The 17927-nt window shown below is 39.7% G+C and overlaps 1 protein-coding gene across 1 annotated transcript; it reads right to left on the bottom strand.

Annotated features, from left to right (window-relative positions):
• Positions 1-28: 28 nt before the first annotated feature.
• LOC110801137 (heparanase-like protein 3) lies at positions 29-5038 on the bottom strand. The gene is made up of 9 exons (XM_022006457.2): positions 4129-5038; positions 2666-2702; positions 2393-2573; positions 2130-2278; positions 1810-2040; positions 1175-1364; positions 962-1087; positions 754-853; positions 29-473 (listed from the first exon to the last, which is right to left on the bottom strand). The coding sequence occupies exons 1-9, from the start codon at positions 4357-4359 to the stop codon at positions 117-119; spliced, it is 1602 nt and encodes a 533-aa protein (XP_021862149.2). The 5' UTR covers positions 4360-5038; the 3' UTR covers positions 29-116.
• Between the last annotated feature and the right edge of the window lie 12889 nt (positions 5039-17927).

Here is a 17927-nt window from a genome sequence, read left to right as displayed (position 1 = left end):
AATACAGTTGAAAAAAGAGATGGGTTCATGGCTACGAATAATGAAGCTTCACTATGATACTTTTTACATTTGTGCTCTATCTTTCTATTTGAATCTATTGTGATATGTATCTGTTTCTATTTACAAGCATGTGAAACAATGCTCGGTATATGTACAAATGCAGCCGAGAATGGCGCAACAGTTATTGGATCATTTAAATGTACAATTGCAGGTTTCAGTAATGGAATGCTTCCGGAGGAATCGACAGACAAAACTCTCCCATTTAGAAGCACTTTTTTGCTGCTCAAATCTCTACCAGGGGCCGTCAGGTGGTATTCTTCTCTTGTATTCATGATTATTGGCATTTTTTCAAACTTGGATTTCCTAGCAAATGAACCGCTGCTTTGTGCTAAAATGCTGCCTGTTTCTGTAGATATGTTGACTCTAAAGGTCACCTCAGCTTCGAGGTTGATTAAGAGCAATGTGATGCCTTGCTGAATGAATAAACACGGTATGTCAGATCAAACTTAGCCTCTTCTTACACTATTTCCTGTCTTTTCTCTACTGAACTGTCATGAAATAATCAACTTTAAATAAAAGGTTTCAAATTTGTATGGGGTGACATTCTTTTTCCTTGATAAAAAATATAGAAAGTATACAACTGTTGTAGGAAATGCTTCGTATTGTTTTGACTGAAGTGGCTGAAATACGCAGTAAATACATTTTTAAAACCATATGTAGTAAGACCTTGATATGGGAATTGATAGTACTCACAGATTGCTTCGAGCAATGAGTGTAAGCTCGTAAATTACTCGTCCCAGAAACGGTTGTGGAGAGAACTTGTTTTCCCATCAAACGGTGCCAAAGAAGAGCACTACAAATATCACAAGTCAGTAATAATACAACTTTTTTGTGATTTCAAAAATTGTGTGTTTTTGCTTCACAAATGTAGCAATACAATTCATAGTTAGACTTATAATACCTGTAATAATCAGGATTTGGCACAAAACTGGATTTATCAAGAAGCCCATAGTTTCCTCCAATCAAAGTTTGTCTGCAATAAGTTTTGGTATCATAGGTTGCTGCCATTCCTAGCTGATCTAAGTACCTATTGTTGTTTATAAAAGCCCAGAAACTTAAGCTAAGGGAATTCATCAGTTGTGTTTAAGTGGCTGAATGATGTGGAAAAGCTTACCAGAAGCTCATGACAAAAGCATTTGTCACATGATTGCGACCACTGTTAAAAGCACCACCTGCTTCACCAACCCAAGCAGCAGCTGAAGTCCCTGAATTCCTTATGTCCTGTTGGATGTTTCTGAATACACTTGCTTCCCTGTTAAGGAGGGATGGATCTAATATCCTACCCACAAGGCCGTTGTCGTCACCTGAAAACCAGATTAAGAAAAAAAGGTTGAAAAAGTCTGGTCCGTCTCAGGCTCGAAAAAACACGACCCGACACGAGCAAGAAGTCGTGGGTCGGGCCTGGGCTGCCTTTTTTCCGAAAAAGCACGCCAAAGTACGCTTAAGTTTGTAAAAGTAGGCGTAGGCACGACGGCCCGTGGGCCTGGGCCCTATTTTGAACCTTTCGGCTCGGCTGAACTCGGCACAATACAGTGTAGGCTTGGCGTGAGCATGGCCCGCTCAGGCCCACGGCCAGTGGACTCGGCTCGAAGCCCGACCTGGCCTGACACACAACCATCTGTAGGTGTGCATAGCCATGTTAGTTATACTAATCCCATGAAAATTTAGACTGATATGGAGACTGATTGGGTGCTGGTTCCTTATATTTTGAGTCAGATGATTTTGAATGGGTGAGTTTTACACTTTTACCTGCACCAAGATTATAGACATGGTGGGTGATAGCTTGGAGAGACTTGGTTGTTTTTCCAATAAACTCAGCGAACCACGCAGCATCAAAAAATCCTCCAGGGCCAAGCAGTATAGGCTTTGTCTCAGAGCCTACATACACCTTTTCAATCAAATGTTGCAGGGTTTGTACATCTGAAGCATACTGCTGAGCTGTTACCCTCGCACCAATTCCATTTCCACTCAGTTCATTTCCTATCAGTTGTTCAAAACATCAAAAATATGTAAGACTAGTTTGATTTGCTTGAAAACTTGTGAGCAATTCACTCTTGAGAAGTTCATACCAAGTTCCCATCCGTAGATAGTGTATCTCTTGTTGACTGTGTACCTCAAAAGTGATTCGGCGTTGCTAGGATCCCAAGCTCCTTCTGCTGACCCATCTGGGTGTATAGTTCTTCCTGTAAGCGCATTCAACCCGAATGTAACAACAGCCCTGGTTACAGAAATGCCAATATGAAAGATGCATTTGTTTAGTTAGGCATATTAATTATTAGTAAAAGAATGTGTTGATAAAAGTGGAGCGAGCGAGATTGAAATAAGTAGATACCCTGTATCTGTGAAGAACTTGTTGAGGTCATCCCATCGCGCCATGGGAAGACAGCCTTCTGAGAAACTAAGAAGTTGAGAGATATTCTTGACAAATGGGTTACAAGTTTGTTGGTAATTTGTTTGATAGATTAGCTTATCCTGTAATGTTCCACCCATTCTGATTTTCAGGGGTGAAAATGCTGCAAAATCATATAAATAATACTTATGTATACATTATCACATATGTCGATGCTGGAGACTGGTACGGGGTAATTGGAGCGTCGAAGCTTACCTTTTACAGCGTTTGACAGAATTGTGTTGTTCAGATCCTACAGATGTTAGAAAAGACACTAATTATTTAATTAGCTAAGAAGAGATCACTCTAATTTCTGATTAAGTTGTAAGGTACATGGACAGGAGATATTTGCACTGCATTCTGCATTTAAGCTTAGTTGAGTGAATTTAAGGGAATTAATGCATGAATTTTCCTACGTAAAAAAAATTTCAAATAAAAAATTCGATTAAATTGAACCTATTCTTTTTTTTCTCTTCTTTCTTTTGGTAAAAGTGTAGAAATTGGGATAAACAAAATCATTTAAATATGAATGGAGCTTGCTTAGTCACTTGGCTATCATCAGTGGTAATCAGATCGATCGCATGTTCCTTATGTTTCAAGTATTAAAATAATCAGCGCGCCATCATCGCCATTGCATCCACAAAGCATAAGCTAACTCAAGTGGATATCATTCCTCTTTTTTTAATTCAAAGTGTGCACTATTATTATGCACTCCGTATTTCATAAGGTGGCCGGGAAGCATCGAAAAAGCGTAAAATTGATGCTCGCATCAAAGGTAAAAATTACGAAGTATGTCATTCTTTTTTTTGTTTTTCTTTTTCTTCTTCTCTTTTGGTGGTAAAAATTGTGTTATTCTTTTTTTCCGTTTTCTTCTTCTCTTTTGGTGCGAATGAGATACGAGGGTAATACAAATTACAAACAGGGTGGAAAGATTCGAACCTGATAACTACCGTACACAAGTCAATTTTAAACACTAGGCTAAATTTCTGTTTTTAATTCACAAAGCATGAGAATCATTGTAAATGTCGTATGACTTCTTCACTTTTTTTTTAATTTTTTTTTTAACAAACTCTCGGTATTTTTTTTTTTTTTTTTTTAACAAACTCTCTCGGTATTTTAAAAAGAGATATACTTTATTTAAAGACCGTATTTTAAAAAGAGACATACTTTTTTTTTTTGACATGTTTTGGTCCATATTTTCAATTATATTAATATTTTTCTCTTTCTTGTGGTTCCCTCACTTACTCGCATCATCTTTTTAATATAATAAATAATTCAACCATCCGTCAAAAAAAAAAAATTTAATTCACCCACTACCCCACTTTCATCTTACTTTAACATAGAATAAAAATCCTAACAAGTACAAAAAAAATAACCCTACGACAATACTATTTCCTCATCCTCATCTGTCGCTTTAACCTTACTTTATCCACACTGTTAATCACTTCACAATTCAAGTAATGGAAATTTCAATTATCTCTTCCTTTTGTCATTTTTACTCTTGTTATCTGATAATTAAGTGCTTGCAATTAACTCTCATCACCACCAAAGTTTATCGTACCCGAATTATCAAGTAGAGATGGCAAACAGGTCGTTTAGTTGAAATACATATAACAAACAAAGAAATGAAAAAGAGTTTAAAACCCAAAGAAATAAGGAAGGAAAAGTAGAATACCAACCAAATTGAGAAGAGAGGCTTCACCCCAGCTACAAGAACCATAGTCACACTTATCAGAAGGCCACCAATCTAGTGTAGCGCAAATATAGTCATCATCTGTCCGAGCAATCTCCGGCGCCGTCGTGTTAAAGTAAACACCCACCGTCTTATGCTTCGGAGATTCCACTGAATGGTTGATGATCAAGTACAAGATGCAAGCTAACACAACAAGAGAAACGATGGAGGTCACCATTTTGCACCAAATTCCACCTCTTATTTTCACGTCTATGATTTTATTTACGATGGCCGGGAAAAAGGAAGAAGAAAGTTGACGAGAATAATGAAGGGAGTGGTGGTTACTTTATATAAGTGGAAAGAAAATACAAAGAGGTCAATAAGTAAAAGAATGGATCCTTCTCTTAATTTTCCCACTTTAGAATTTTCTAAGACGTAAAACTCTTAAAGAGTCAAAAGGGTGGCTCACCCCCATACATATTGCATGCATGAGCTTTAGGATTAAGGGGCCCATTTTGGTTGGTAGGAAACACTTTTTTTTTTTTGTTAATTTTTGGTGGGCATAATCCACAATCAAATAATGGGTAAGAGTAAATGGTTTCTTCAATTTGATGTATGAACAAAACTTGTATATTATGTGTTTGTATAAGAAAATTTCGATTCCTAAACTCATACCTCGAACCACAATTTCGACTACCTAATCATGTTTACACTTAGTTTGGAATTTGGATATCGTTGGTATCGGCTTAATTGAGTAGAAGATGGAGCAAAACGCGAGATAGAAGGGAAAACAAGGGGAAAGGAAAGAAAGGGAGGGGAAAAGTGGATCTCCATTTTCACTTCAAATCTCTCCAAATTTAAAAGGATATGATGGTGTTTATAATGAGAAAGGTAAATGAATTTTTTTCTTTCCCCCAACTTTCTCTTATTCAAACAAAGTGTTAAAGTCATAACTCTCAGCTACGTGGACAATTTTTAAGTAGCATCTATCCTATAAAGATAAGAGAAAAGGTTGCAAGATGAGCATTAGGATTGTGCACATTTTTGTTTTGGATGTAAACATGAATATCAAGTTTTAAATTTATAATAATATAACTAAATTAATTACTCCAAAGTACTTAAAAAGGATGGGCCACCTTTTTAAGTCCACTTGCTAATTGTAATGGTTCCTGACTAGTTAAAGATTCTAAGAACAAAACCACCAAATAGTTTGTTGATTGATGAATGGTGATGGGTTAACTTAACCATCCAACAGTGGAGGTAGTATGGTGAAAATTCAAATACTATAAAAATATAAATGGTCAAAGACGTCACGTAACGAAACTACGCATTCACAACACAAGTCACAACTCACTATTTCTTTTTTTTTGACATAGGCTAAACTTGCATAAAACAAAGAGTTCAAAATTACAACCTAAAAACTCATTAGCAAAACTTTGGTCCACCCAAAGCTGCTTATATGAGTTCTACTGCATAATACAAACTGCTTGCTTACATTAAAAGAAACTACAAAGATAAAAGCTCCCTTGATTGTTGGCCTTTGAAAGATGGCCTTATCTTGCACATCCCCATTCACTTTTCCGTTTGTGTTATGGCTTGGGCAATTAGCACCTCGAGCATTCCTTAACCGTGTGGAACTTTTAAGACGAAGAAAGAAACAAAAGGATAGAACAAACACGAGATGGTTGACTTGACATTGTGAGCAAAAGCTCACACACACACTGAGCCACCAAAGATGACTCGGTATCCACATGAATGGATACTCGGAGCCTCTCCCTTTTGAATAGGAAAGACTCAAACTTGACAAGCTATGAATCCCCAAAATTTGCATTTGGGGAGCTGTCTTTAGATAAGAGATTTTGAGAGTGAGGAAAGCAAAAGAACTGCTCCCCACAAACCTAAAACGCACAACCAACACTCGCATCCACCCAACACTCCTTCTACACCTAAACATACTACCTTCTTCCCTCATCCTACGACCCAACATACTACCTACAAGGGTAGAACTAAACACTGGATCCTTACCACAAAGAAGAGCGACTGACACTATTGAAACACTAATCAGAAAATCCACGACACCCAAATCCACAACCTCTACATTCCACAACCTTAAACACTCCAACCACAAACCTTCAAACTTTAACCAACAACAAAAAAACCCACAAGGAGCCTATCCACCACCACTACAAGCAATGCATTATGCTACACCCTGACACTTGACAATTAAAACCACTAACCACAACATACACCAAGTACAACAATTCCAAAAACATTAACACAACCAGACAAGGAAACATAATGAAATTCAGGAGGCAACGGAAACAGAGGAACGAAATTGGCCCCAAAATTGAAACCCCTAACTAACCTTTACCAACCGTCAAGATCGGGGTTATCCGACACTACGAGACACTGGCGGTCCTAACTAATCTTTACCTATACCGTCAAGATCGGGGTTATCCGGCACTACGAGACGGCGGCGATTAGAAATCCAAAGGGATAACAATAGCCAAAACCCCCAAACACACAGAACACAACCAAAGACCAACTAATTCTATCCCGAAATTGAAACCCTAACCCTAAACTTTACCTTTACCTACAAATTAAAGGCGGCGGCGCTTTACCTTTACCGGCGATTAATTGCGGCGGCGCTTAGGAGAGCTCCGGAATAATTGAAGGTAGTTGTGAACGAGATCCGAACACCCCAAGATCGATCAAAACTGAACCCCTTGAACGGTTGAAAGACCTAAAGAAAACCGAACCTGTATTTCGGTGATTTCCGGAGAGATAGGCACACACTAGAAGGAGGATACTTAATATTTTGTGTATACTCACTTATAGATTAGTAGTACTCATATTAAGTAACTACTTAGACCGAGTAATCATAATCTATCTTTCCATTGAAATATTCCACTATTTCTTTCAAGGGTCGTTCCATTAAAATGTTTTAGTTTCTACTTCACTTGTTTTATGACAATAAAAATACAATTATTCCGCTATTTCTTTTAAGGGTCTGAATGTTTTAACACCGGATCGTGCGACACGCTCTTGTCTATGGGGCGACAAGGGCACAAGTGTTGTGCGGAAAGTGAATCTCAAGGCTCGGGGCACGAGCGGATGCTTGCTTCAGAATGGGCACTCTTGCCTATTGGCGACAGGAGTGAGGGTCGATGATCGATTGGGGTGCTTGTGTGCACATAACAGGCACTAGCGGGACCGACGAGGCGACTAGAATGTATATGTTTTGAGGGAGACTTTGTTGAGTCTTGGAAAGCTTAAAATGCGACAACACAATATCTATAAAGGCTAACAACAATGCAAATGATTAAGCAAATACAACTTTTGATGAGTGGTATTGGTCCATACCCCTCATAGAGGTTTATTTTGAATTAGCTAAAAACTGTCATTGACACTGGAATGTCAGTAACATAATAATTCTCTCTAAAGCCTAGAAAACTATTAGAAAGATCATAGAAATCAATAGATATGAGAAATACAAGTAAAGAAAGGTTGGATTCTAACATCCTCCCCGTGAGGGGGTCGAAAAAAGCGCGAGGCTAATGCGTGACCTTGTCCCTCGTGGGTGTGACGATTCTTTTTATTCAATCAAGTGTAATTGGATTTCCTGTGAGTATACACCCAATTGACTAGTAATATAGGAGTCGCCATTCAGTTTTTAACGACAATGAGAAAAACTGACAAAACCCGGTTATCGTGACATAAAGGGAGTGCAATTATGTTTGACCACGACGGCCGTAGGTTCCCTTGTGATCCCTGGTGTGGGGATCTCTCAATATACACTCGCAAGGTAGAGATTGAGGGTTCGGGGGACTGTAACTACCGAGAGGAGTAATTCGCTCGTCGATAACTCCAGAGGCAGGATATCCTTACTAGCTCAGCATAAATAATTGAAGGGACATGCGTTAACTGTTAAACTAATCTGAGTTGATTTTAGCAATATGCAACATATAATACTAATTCGATCGTGATTATCTGATTTAAATAGCATTAAGGGACCTAGCATGACAATCCGATTTCCCAAAAATATTATATTGGTTAGGCGTGATAGAACAATCAGATTAGGTTAGTTTAACAGTTCATAAAAAGGGCGAGGAAAGCAGTTAAATCATCGAAAAGGGACACATTACGACGCACCCTTGAGAGGTGCGTCACGGTTCTCAGAAAACTAACCACTTTGACTTTGCTATTTCTCCCTTTTATTTAACGAATCTCAATTATGGGACAGGATACGTTCTGTTCGATTTATGGATCGATTGCGACAGAACGCGTGAACAGTTTCGCAGCGAGAGGCTCAGGCTAAGGGGTTTAGAGTCAATACTCAGAATATATTATGTGTTGTTGTGTGTTGTTTCACGTCGAAACTAGGGGTCTATTTATAGGGAAGAGTTCGTGGAAAGATAGAATTGCAGAGTTCTAATCCACAAAGAATTAGGAAAAGAGACGTACCCAGGTATTTTCAGCGCCCAGGCCTGGGCGCCGAAGATTTCGGCGCCCAGAGCCAGGCGTTGAAAATAGGGTCTGGGCAGTTTTGTTTAGTCAGATTCGGATTCCTAAAATCCGTAGAGTTTGAGATTAATTCGAGTCTTTTAGCGCGTATTAATTTTGTGACGGAATGCGTCTGGGCCCGTTACGAACTCTAGGCTCGTTAGGATTTTAATTAATACGTAACTCTTATTTCCGAATCCTATTAGGAATAGGATTCTCGCAGTTTTCTATCTCATTTAGGATTTATGTTAGAATGCAACACCTAATTCTGACAGGTTTCTATCTTTTATGATTTGCCACTTTTAGAAGCTACCTTTTACGGCAGTTACTATTTTTAGCAGGTTTCCATAAATAGCAGGTTTCGGGTGAAATGAAATGGGGAATCGAGATTCGTTTATTTTATAGGAGATGCGTTGTCAAGTGGAGTTTTTATGCTTTCATCATCGAACCTTTCCCTTGCGGGAATGGGGACAAAAGTAGGTGTCTACAATTAGCCCCCACTTTGAATGAGTCTTGGAGTAAGACGATGGTCAAAGTATTAGACGGAGTGCGTCACACAAGCCATGGTGTATGTGACCTGTTTTGCGAGGGTCTCACGAGCCCCCGAGTGATAACATTTGACTTAAGGGTCATCACTTGAAGTGTCGACATATCCCTCACGTGTCATTGGGATTTGTCAACTGATAGTATAGAAACTTCCTCACTTTGTCATTGGAAGGATCTAAAGATGCGTAGAAACTCCCTCACTTTGTCATTGGGAGTAGCTACAAATGTTTTCGAAATTAAAGCTGTAAAGTGTAATTGGGCCTGGCCAAGCCCAATCACGGGGTAAAACATTTTTAAAGATTCTCATTTTCAAGGCTAGCTAAACGAGAAAACCCTCTTGTTTTTATAGGACGTAAAACGAAGGAAAATCCAGCACATCGATCTTTTTTGGAAAAACGAAAAACCAATCCTTTAAATTTTGGAAAAAGGAAAAACCAATCCTTTAATTTTTGGAAAAAGGGAAAACCAATCCTTTAATTTTTGGAAAAAGGGAAAACCAATCCTTTAATTTTTGGAAAATGGAAAACCAATAAAAGTTATCGCTGCAGCGACTAAGGACCTGCGCTGTTAGTGACGCAGACCCCGCCCACTGAAGGTGGGCGAGCCTGTCCGCTGAGGGTGGACCCCCCGTCCGATAGAAGTGGACGAATCTGTTTTGATGTTTTTGAAAATAAGGACCTACGCGGTTTGTGACGTAGACCCCGCCGGCTGAAGATGGCGAACCTGTCCGCTGAGGGTGGACGCCCCGTCCGATAGAAGTGGACGAATCTGTTTTGAAATTTTATTTTGTTGTTTTTTTTTTTTTTTTTTTTTTGAAAATAAGGACCTACGTGGTTTGCGCCGTAGACCCCGCCGGCTGAAGATGGCGAGCCTATTTTAAATTTGAAGACTTTATTTTTCGAAAACTGAGGACCTGCGCGGCTAGTGACGCAGACCCCGCCCGCTGAGGGTGGGCGAGCCCATTTTGAATTTCTTATTTTGCCTATGTAGAAGGGCTTTTGTGAATACAACCTGTTGGTGGGTCGTAATATTTCGTGATTAGATGTGTCCTGTAAGTGGGTCCACACTGTGTATATTTTTGTTTAACAATATATATATATATATATATATATATATATATATATATATATATATATATATATATATATATATATATATATATATATATATATATATATATATATATATATATATATATATATATGTATATATATATATATTTTTTTTTTTTTTGAGAATTTCTTTTTTATTCATTCTTGTAGGAGCGAATTCTTCCGAGGGATGCTCGGATTTAGTTGAAACCTGAATGTGGGTTGACAATGTGTTTAGATGGACCATAGTCTCGTGGTCATCACCTTTTCATGGTTTTGAGCTAGTCTTTTCGGCTCAATTTTGCCACTACCTGGGTCCTTGATTAGGGGACTATGTATAAGTATCAACGGCGACCTTTGTCTTGAGGTCGTAAACCGGTTTTATTTTTGAGACATCCAAACACGGGACTTCGTACATCGTTAGTCTGGGAATTTTGTTTTAACTTTATATTTTCTTTCGAGCCCCCAAGCATTCGTGCTTTGACGGTCATTTTTTGTCAAAGAGGTTCCTTGGGGATACGTATTCTGTAACGTCTTTGATCGTGTTTGGGATCGTGCTCGTAAGTGCGAGCGATCTTCGTAGTGGTGTGCTACTCTTGACAAAGTCGTGAGGTGCGACTTTCAGTAAGGAAATTGGCAATTTTCGAGTCGAATGGATGTGGCAGGGCCTAATAGAAGTTAGGGCCTTTTGAGCCTGGGTTCATTTTCGGCGCCCAGGCCTGGGCGTTGAAACAATTCACGCCCAGATGGGGCGTTGAAAGCGTTGTTTGGGCTGGTCTTTTGATGACATAGTTGGCCTCTTGTTCATTCGTTTATTTTACTTGGAAGTTCTATGTATTCTTTTGTTTTTTCTTTGTTTTTAGAACGTGATGATTTTCTTGAGAAACCTTAGCCGATTGGTGGACTACGGTGCTTGTCGCTTTAGGGCGATTATTTTAAGAAACTGTTGCTCTTAAGGTGTTCAGTTATTGCAATAGTCGGGCGAGTCTATATGGCCCGAGGAACGTACCTTGAGGTGTAAGACTTTGATCGCTCTTATATTTTTTGAACGTGTTCGTGAATGATGATATGTATGTGCGAACGAGCGTTCATAGAATGGCCGTTGTGTGCGGTCCATCAATCAGTTTGCCTGAATCATTTTTTTGAGCAATGACTGATTTTGAATAGTTTGCTTAGAAGCTTGATAGGGGTCAGGTCCATTCATGAAGTGGGCTCAAACATCGTGCCCTTTCGATTGTTCAAACATTTGCTTCGAGATTTTTTATTTTGTTATGGTTGTTTCGTAGCTTGGAGCCCCCAAGTATGCATGTTGGGATGCTTCCTTTTGGCGTACGATTTTGTAGGTTCTTTCGAGAAAGATGACTTGGGGTTTCGCTCGTGTAGGTGCGAGCTATCCCTTCCGTGGTAGGTAATGTTTTGCTACCTTTAATCCTTAATGTAGAAGTCGTGTGGCTTGCATTTGGGCGATAAGTAGTCTTTGCCTCTTACTCTTGGTCGTGCTTGCATTAGTGCAATGTGCCTTACCCTTTTTAGACTTGTACTGTGGGATTATGGTGCAACGCAGGCTTGTGTGGCCTAACGGCATGTCTTAGAACATTCCTCCAAGTGTTGGGATATCATTACTTGGAGTACTTCATCGTGCTGAATCGCTCAGGTGCTCGAACAAGTGTAGCACCTTCTGCGTGGGTTTGTACGGCTTATTACTTCGTTCGATGCGATGATTCATAGGTGTTTCTTTCTTATTTTTGTATCTGGGCAAAACTTGGCTAGCAGAAAGATTCAGCGCCCAGGCTGGGGCGTTAAAGATATCGGCGTCCAGCTCTGGGCGTTGAAATCGATTTCTGGGTATATTTTGATGATTTTTTTCTTTCGCTTTTGCTTTGGAACGAGGTAGACTGTGTAACGGGCGCTTGTAGGGCGAGCGTTATGTGCAGTAGCTTGATCGGAGTTTTGGTGACTCGCGATTTTCAGTTACCCTTGTTAGTGGGGTGACTTTATATATTCTAAGTAGTGCTTAGATTTTGGGAGGGGTTGCAGCCATTCTAAGGTTCGTTTTACATGATTAAAGCTTAGGATTGTGCCCCTATGATGTATGTATAGCATTAGCGTCGAGAATTTGCGATAAAATCGTCATTTCGAGCATTTTTAGAGTGTTTTTCTCAAGCCCCCAATTGTAGCTACGGGATTGGCTTGGTGCTATAATGCTTTGCATACGTTTTTATGCATTCATGGTGACACGGATCATGAATAGTTTGAACCAGACTCGTTTAGTGCGAGGTACGTTCGAGTAGTGATTTTGCTGCTTCTCTTGTAAATGTCGTATTGTGCGACATTGCCATGGTCAAGGTAGTCACATGTTGAAGTGTGCCTTGTCCAAAAGCTAGGTGCCTTTCTTTACCCATAATCATATTTGCAAATCTTTTGACTCACTTGCAAAATTGAGATAAACGCATACTTAGCTTAAACCAACGACACTTTATTATGTTCGAAAAAGTCTTTGAAAATTATTTGAGAGTTATTTAAAATCCGAATCCTACTGTGTACAATCCGAGGTGTCCTAAGTAAGTTGACTTATAGAAGGGTTATATGAGTGAATCAAAATACTGTTACGTGTTTTGGAATGCTGTCTAAGGATTTGCTGGAAGCCACGGTGCAGGCGTCAAGATATACTTGTGCCCGTTTGGCATATGCTTTCAGGCTTTTAGGGCCATCTTTTCCAGAATTGCGGGAATATAAACCGTTTTCAAATCGACTTAGATTTACTTGGTGTATGTCCGTACAAAAGGTCAAGGTATACTTAGTTCTTTTCCTAGCTCTTTCATTTCAATTTTTAGCCCCCAGTTGCTATTATGTCTTCCCATTAATGATGCTTTCATATTTCGATTTTTAGACGCCCGTGTCATAAGTCTGAGTAGAGTGAGCCTTGGTTAAGTGCCAAGTCCTATTGACAATTTCTGATTTTTTTCAAAGGGAATTAGCAAGCATTCGAATTACCATGAACGGGTGCCCTGAGTTCGAAGGAACGATGGGGCGATGCCATAGAACAATCTTTTCCATTGCAAGCTTACTGCCTTTACTACTTGTTGGCGATCATGACTGTGTCTAGTGGTGAAAGAAGGTCTTTAAGCGAACGACTATGTCTAGTGGTGAAAGAAAGTCTTTAAGTGAGTTAGTTCGCTTTAGGGAGGGTCAAGTCGAGTACTTTAGAGGTCATGGACGCTTGCGTTAGCCCCCATTCAATTGAGGCAGAGTGATCTTTTGAGTCTTGGCTAAGTTCCTAGGAGTGTGAGTGCTCCTTCTGGCAAGGGTACGTGCCCTTATTATTTTTCGATGTGTGCTCATTAATTTTGGCATTTTGATGACTTGGATTCTTCCTTTGACTTAAATTTTTCTTTTGACTTGGATTGCAAGTAATTAAATTTCAATAAGGGACTTTTATTTTTATTCTTGTTTTTCTATAGGCTTTAATATTTTTGCAAATTGGTTAGACCGAATCATGGATTGCCTACGTATCCGCCTTAAATAAATTTAATTTGGAATCAGGTCTTGCGTAGTTCTTAGCCTAGAAAATGGTTTCATAGAATGCCGATTTTAAACGAGTATGTTCTGAGGTGGAAACATATTATTTGAAACGGTAGAATAAGTGAACTTTATTATTATTCAAATCTGCTGCCTTGCCGTAAGCCAAAAAATTTGTTTTATATTTTTGAGTACATGTATTTTCTTTTCATGTGTTTTTTTTTTTTGGTACGTATACCTGAATACGTGTTGTACCCCTCCAAGTGTTCGTTATTTTTCCGTGCATGTGCGGATAAAATGACGAGCACTTCTGGACAAATTTTTCAGCAAGCAGAAAGAATCGGCGCCCAGGCTTGGGCGCTAAAGATTTCGGCGCCCAGCTCTGGGCGCTGATAATGGTTTCTGGGCGGATATTTTTTGGTGCGCTAAATGCTTCCTTATTTTTCTTTTTAGACTAACTTTAGAGGCGCTTTTGCAAAGTTTCTTTTTTATTATTCACATTTTATTATTTTTTTTTGCACTTTTCATTTGTTTCCTTTTTTTTTGTGTTTGTGACTCAAGACGGCTTGAAAGATGGGTTGAATGAGATAGGAGAATTTGTATAGGTGTTGGTCAAGCATGAGGATTATATCTGCTAGGGCTCACAATTTGTAGCTTCGTGCCAGTGTCACGAGTTTACATCAACCAAGGCCAATGAGCAGCATGGGGACGACTCAAGGGTATATCAACAGGATGTATCCACACAAGTTATATGGTCATTATGCTAATGGTGGTATAAGAGCAGGTTAAGGGGTATGACGCACGTGCCAATGGCCGTGCGTGGTGTGCGGTTGACAACGAGTTTAAGAACAAGAGTCGAGGTAATGATTTCTTGGGTCATGGCAATGAGAACATGGATAGGTTAAATGAGCTGAACAGGGACCCCAGAGCGAAGGCGTCTAAGAGCATAAGGATTGGAAAGGGTAGACATCGTAGAATTTTATGATTTGGATTGGTTGACTCACTTCTTTTCCTTCGTTTACTTGGGTAGATTTCGCACTTTGAGAGGTATGGGCTAAGTATTTCATGGCTCTTTTCGCTCTCCCTTTTCTCTTTCCCTTTTTTCTTTTGCTTGGGATTTCTCTCCAACATAAATCCTTCAAATTTTTAATTTGGGCTAAAAGGTAGATGGTTGTGGTCTTTGAGTCACGAGGCGAGACTGAGTGAGCCTCGTTTGGTAGGCCTATAGTGGACCTTTAATTTTAGTAGGCCTAGGGTGGACCTTTAAATTGTCTTACTTTGCAAGCGTATTTAGTCGTTTCTTAAAATGTGCAAATAGCGTAGATTCAAAATGTTGTTTTTACCTTATTGAATTTTAACGAAAGAATTACATCGAAAATAATTTTTTGCTTCTTTTCAGATTCCAGTTTCTGGGATTTAATTGGAAGTCGTGATTTAGACTCAAACTTTCATTAATCTTTCTGATTATAACCCGTGTATGAATACAAGGAGGTGGCCTAGACTCAAAATAATGACATGGCGTAAGCCTACAACACTTGACCAAGCGACTCTCAGACTTAGGCTAATTGGACCATAACTTTCGTTGGTTGACACTTTAGATTTTAACCCTTGGGTGTTCATTTGTCAAGCGCCATTTTGCTTAATGTTGGCAAGGTAGTTAGTTGGGGAGATCGAATTTTTATTTTTGCAAGGCTAGAATCATTAGTGCGGCTTCTCTCTTAGTGTGTATTGCTTTACCCAATGGTAGCCTTATGGTATGCCGATTTGGGTATTTTCATGGTTGGTCATGTTGCATGCATGGAAAATCTTTTAGTCCGTACTTAGTAGTATTTCAAGGAGCGAGTGACTCGAGAGGACTATGATAGTCGTGACCCAATGTGATTATAAGCCTTGGGGCCATTAATTTTTTCTTTGCCAATGGTATTAACACCTTAGGTTCACTTTGGGGGTTGTGCGACTATGGGGGAATGATTTCCAGAATGTGACCGTTTCCATTTTGCAAATACTATAATATATATTCTTTTTATTGGTGAGGGAGTATTGAGGCCGTGGACTCTTAGCAAGGGATGACAATTACATATGGGTGCTTATTGATTTAAATGTTAGGACGGGAGACTCAATATGTTTTAACCTTTTAACTTGCAGAACGACACCAAGCATTAGGACCGATTGTATGGATAAGACAACTAAGACTTAGGATTTGGATTGTACTTTTGGCATAGCCTAGTCTAGACTCGGATTTATTTATTTTTTATTTGAACATTATATTTCCTTGAAGACTCTATTTGAAAATTATTTTTTGAATACTTTGCCCATGTGACATTCAAGGTCATTTAATTAGCATGTTCGGTTTTTGGTGCCGAGCATTGTCGTCGTAGGAGGCCTAACAACGATACAAAGAGTTATTTTATTTTTTTACAAGTCGCTTTTAGAAACGAGTGCTTTTTCATACGCCCTTGCAGCAATTTTTATGAAAAGTTTTTTTTTGCTACGTATATTTTTTTTATGCGCGGGCACCGAGGCTGCTGTGCCTGACCAAAAGGCCAGGCAGCAACTTCAGCGCCCAGCAGTGGGCGTGAGAAATTTTGGCGCCCAGCTAGGGGCGTTGAAAGTGCGTCCCTGGCTGGTTCTCATTTTCTGTTTGCGTCTACTTTTGTTTATGCGACTTCGATTTTACGTGCTTGCCTAATAACGTCCTTTACGCGTTGTGCAGCGTTTGTGGGATTCGTTACGGCCATCCCGAGCGTCGCTTATTTTTGTGGCGATCACTCGGGTTTGCGGAACACGTATTTCGGTATAACTCTTTGGAAATTTAGTCTATGAATGTTTGGGCAATTTTTAAGGTCGTTGGTTTTCTAGGATAGTTTGTCACACACAATCACATATTTCGCTACACATAACTACATTACAAACATGGATTTGAAAATTAAATATGCCACGTAGTTTATGATAGGCTTCTATGGGTAATTTATTTGCGCCTGGCTTGGTACCGCTTCTATCGTAGATCCAACACATGCCCCGGTCGAGGTAGTGTCTTCAACAGACGAATTTCGCTCAAGAGGCCAACCCGCAAGTGCAAGCCAAGGGGGCATGCAGGAGAGAGGGACCTAATGGGCGAGCGATTGGGTTCGGGATAGGTGTACTACCTGCACAAGTACCGAGTGGGAAACATGCGCGGCGTATGCACCCCCCTATTGGCGAAAAAAGGTATCCTTAGTCCCAACTCCCGAGGGAGCCGAGATTCGTTATGATGTTCTGCCCGTTCACATTAATATGCTGATTTTCAGGTCGTCCCAACTTGATGGGGAAATAAACGCGGGGTAGGATCGTTTCACCCTTCGGCTATTTTGATTACCTACAAGCACGAGTATTTCCTTCACTATCCCAAGTGGAGTCGCCACTGTGAGGGGGTCGAAAAAAGCGCGAGGCTAATGCGTGACCTTGTCCCTCGTGGGTGTGACGATTCTTTTTATTCAATCAAGTGTAATTGGATTTCCTGTGAGTATACACCCAATTGACTAGTAATATAGGAGTCGCCATTCAGTTTTTAATGAAAATGAGAAAAACTGACAAAACCCGGTTATCGTGACATAAAGGGAGTGCAATTATGTTTGACCACGACGGCCGTAGGTTCCCTTGTGATCCCTGGTGTGGGGATCTCTCAATCTACACCCGCAAGGTAGAGATTGAGGGTTCGGGGGACTGTAACTACCGAGAGGAGTAATTCGCTCGTCGATAACTCCAGAGGCAGGATATCCTTACTAGCTCAGCATAAATAATTGAAGGGACATGCGTTAACTATTAAACTAATCTGAGTTGATTTTAGCAATATGCAACATATAATACTAATTCGATCGTGATTATCTGATTTAAATAACATTAAGGGACCTAGCATGACAATCCGATTTCCCAAAAATATTATATTTGTTAGGCGTGATAGAACAATCAGATTAGGTTAGTTTAACAGTTCATAAAAAGGGCGAGGAAAGCAGTTAAATCATCGAAAAGGGACACATTACGACGCACCCTTGAGAGGTGCGTCACGGTTCTCAGAAAACTAACCACTTTGACTTTGCTATTTCTCCCTTTTATTTAACGAATCTCAATTATGGGACAGGATACGTTCTGTTCGATTTATGGACCGATT

This window comes from Spinacia oleracea, chromosome 1, assembly GCF_020520425.1.
Source record: "Spinacia oleracea cultivar Varoflay chromosome 1, BTI_SOV_V1, whole genome shotgun sequence".
Classification (NCBI taxonomy): domain Eukaryota; kingdom Viridiplantae; phylum Streptophyta; class Magnoliopsida; order Caryophyllales; family Amaranthaceae; genus Spinacia; species Spinacia oleracea.
This window is presented reverse-complemented; position numbering and strand designations above follow the sequence as displayed.

Excerpts from the sequence above, each read along its gene's own strand:
- LOC110801137 (XM_022006457.2), bottom strand. The coding sequence starts at position 4,359 with ATGGTGACCTCCATCGTTTCTCTTGTTGTGTTAGCTTGCATCTTGTAC. Across the intron at positions 2,574-2,665 it reads TCTGTCAAACGCTGTAAAAG|CATTTTCACCCCTGAAAATC; the intron begins GTAAGCTTCGAC and ends ATGATTTTGCAG. Across the intron at positions 2,041-2,129 it reads TATCTACGGATGGGAACTTG|GAAATGAACTGAGTGGAAAT; the intron begins GTATGAACTTCT and ends AACAACTGATAG.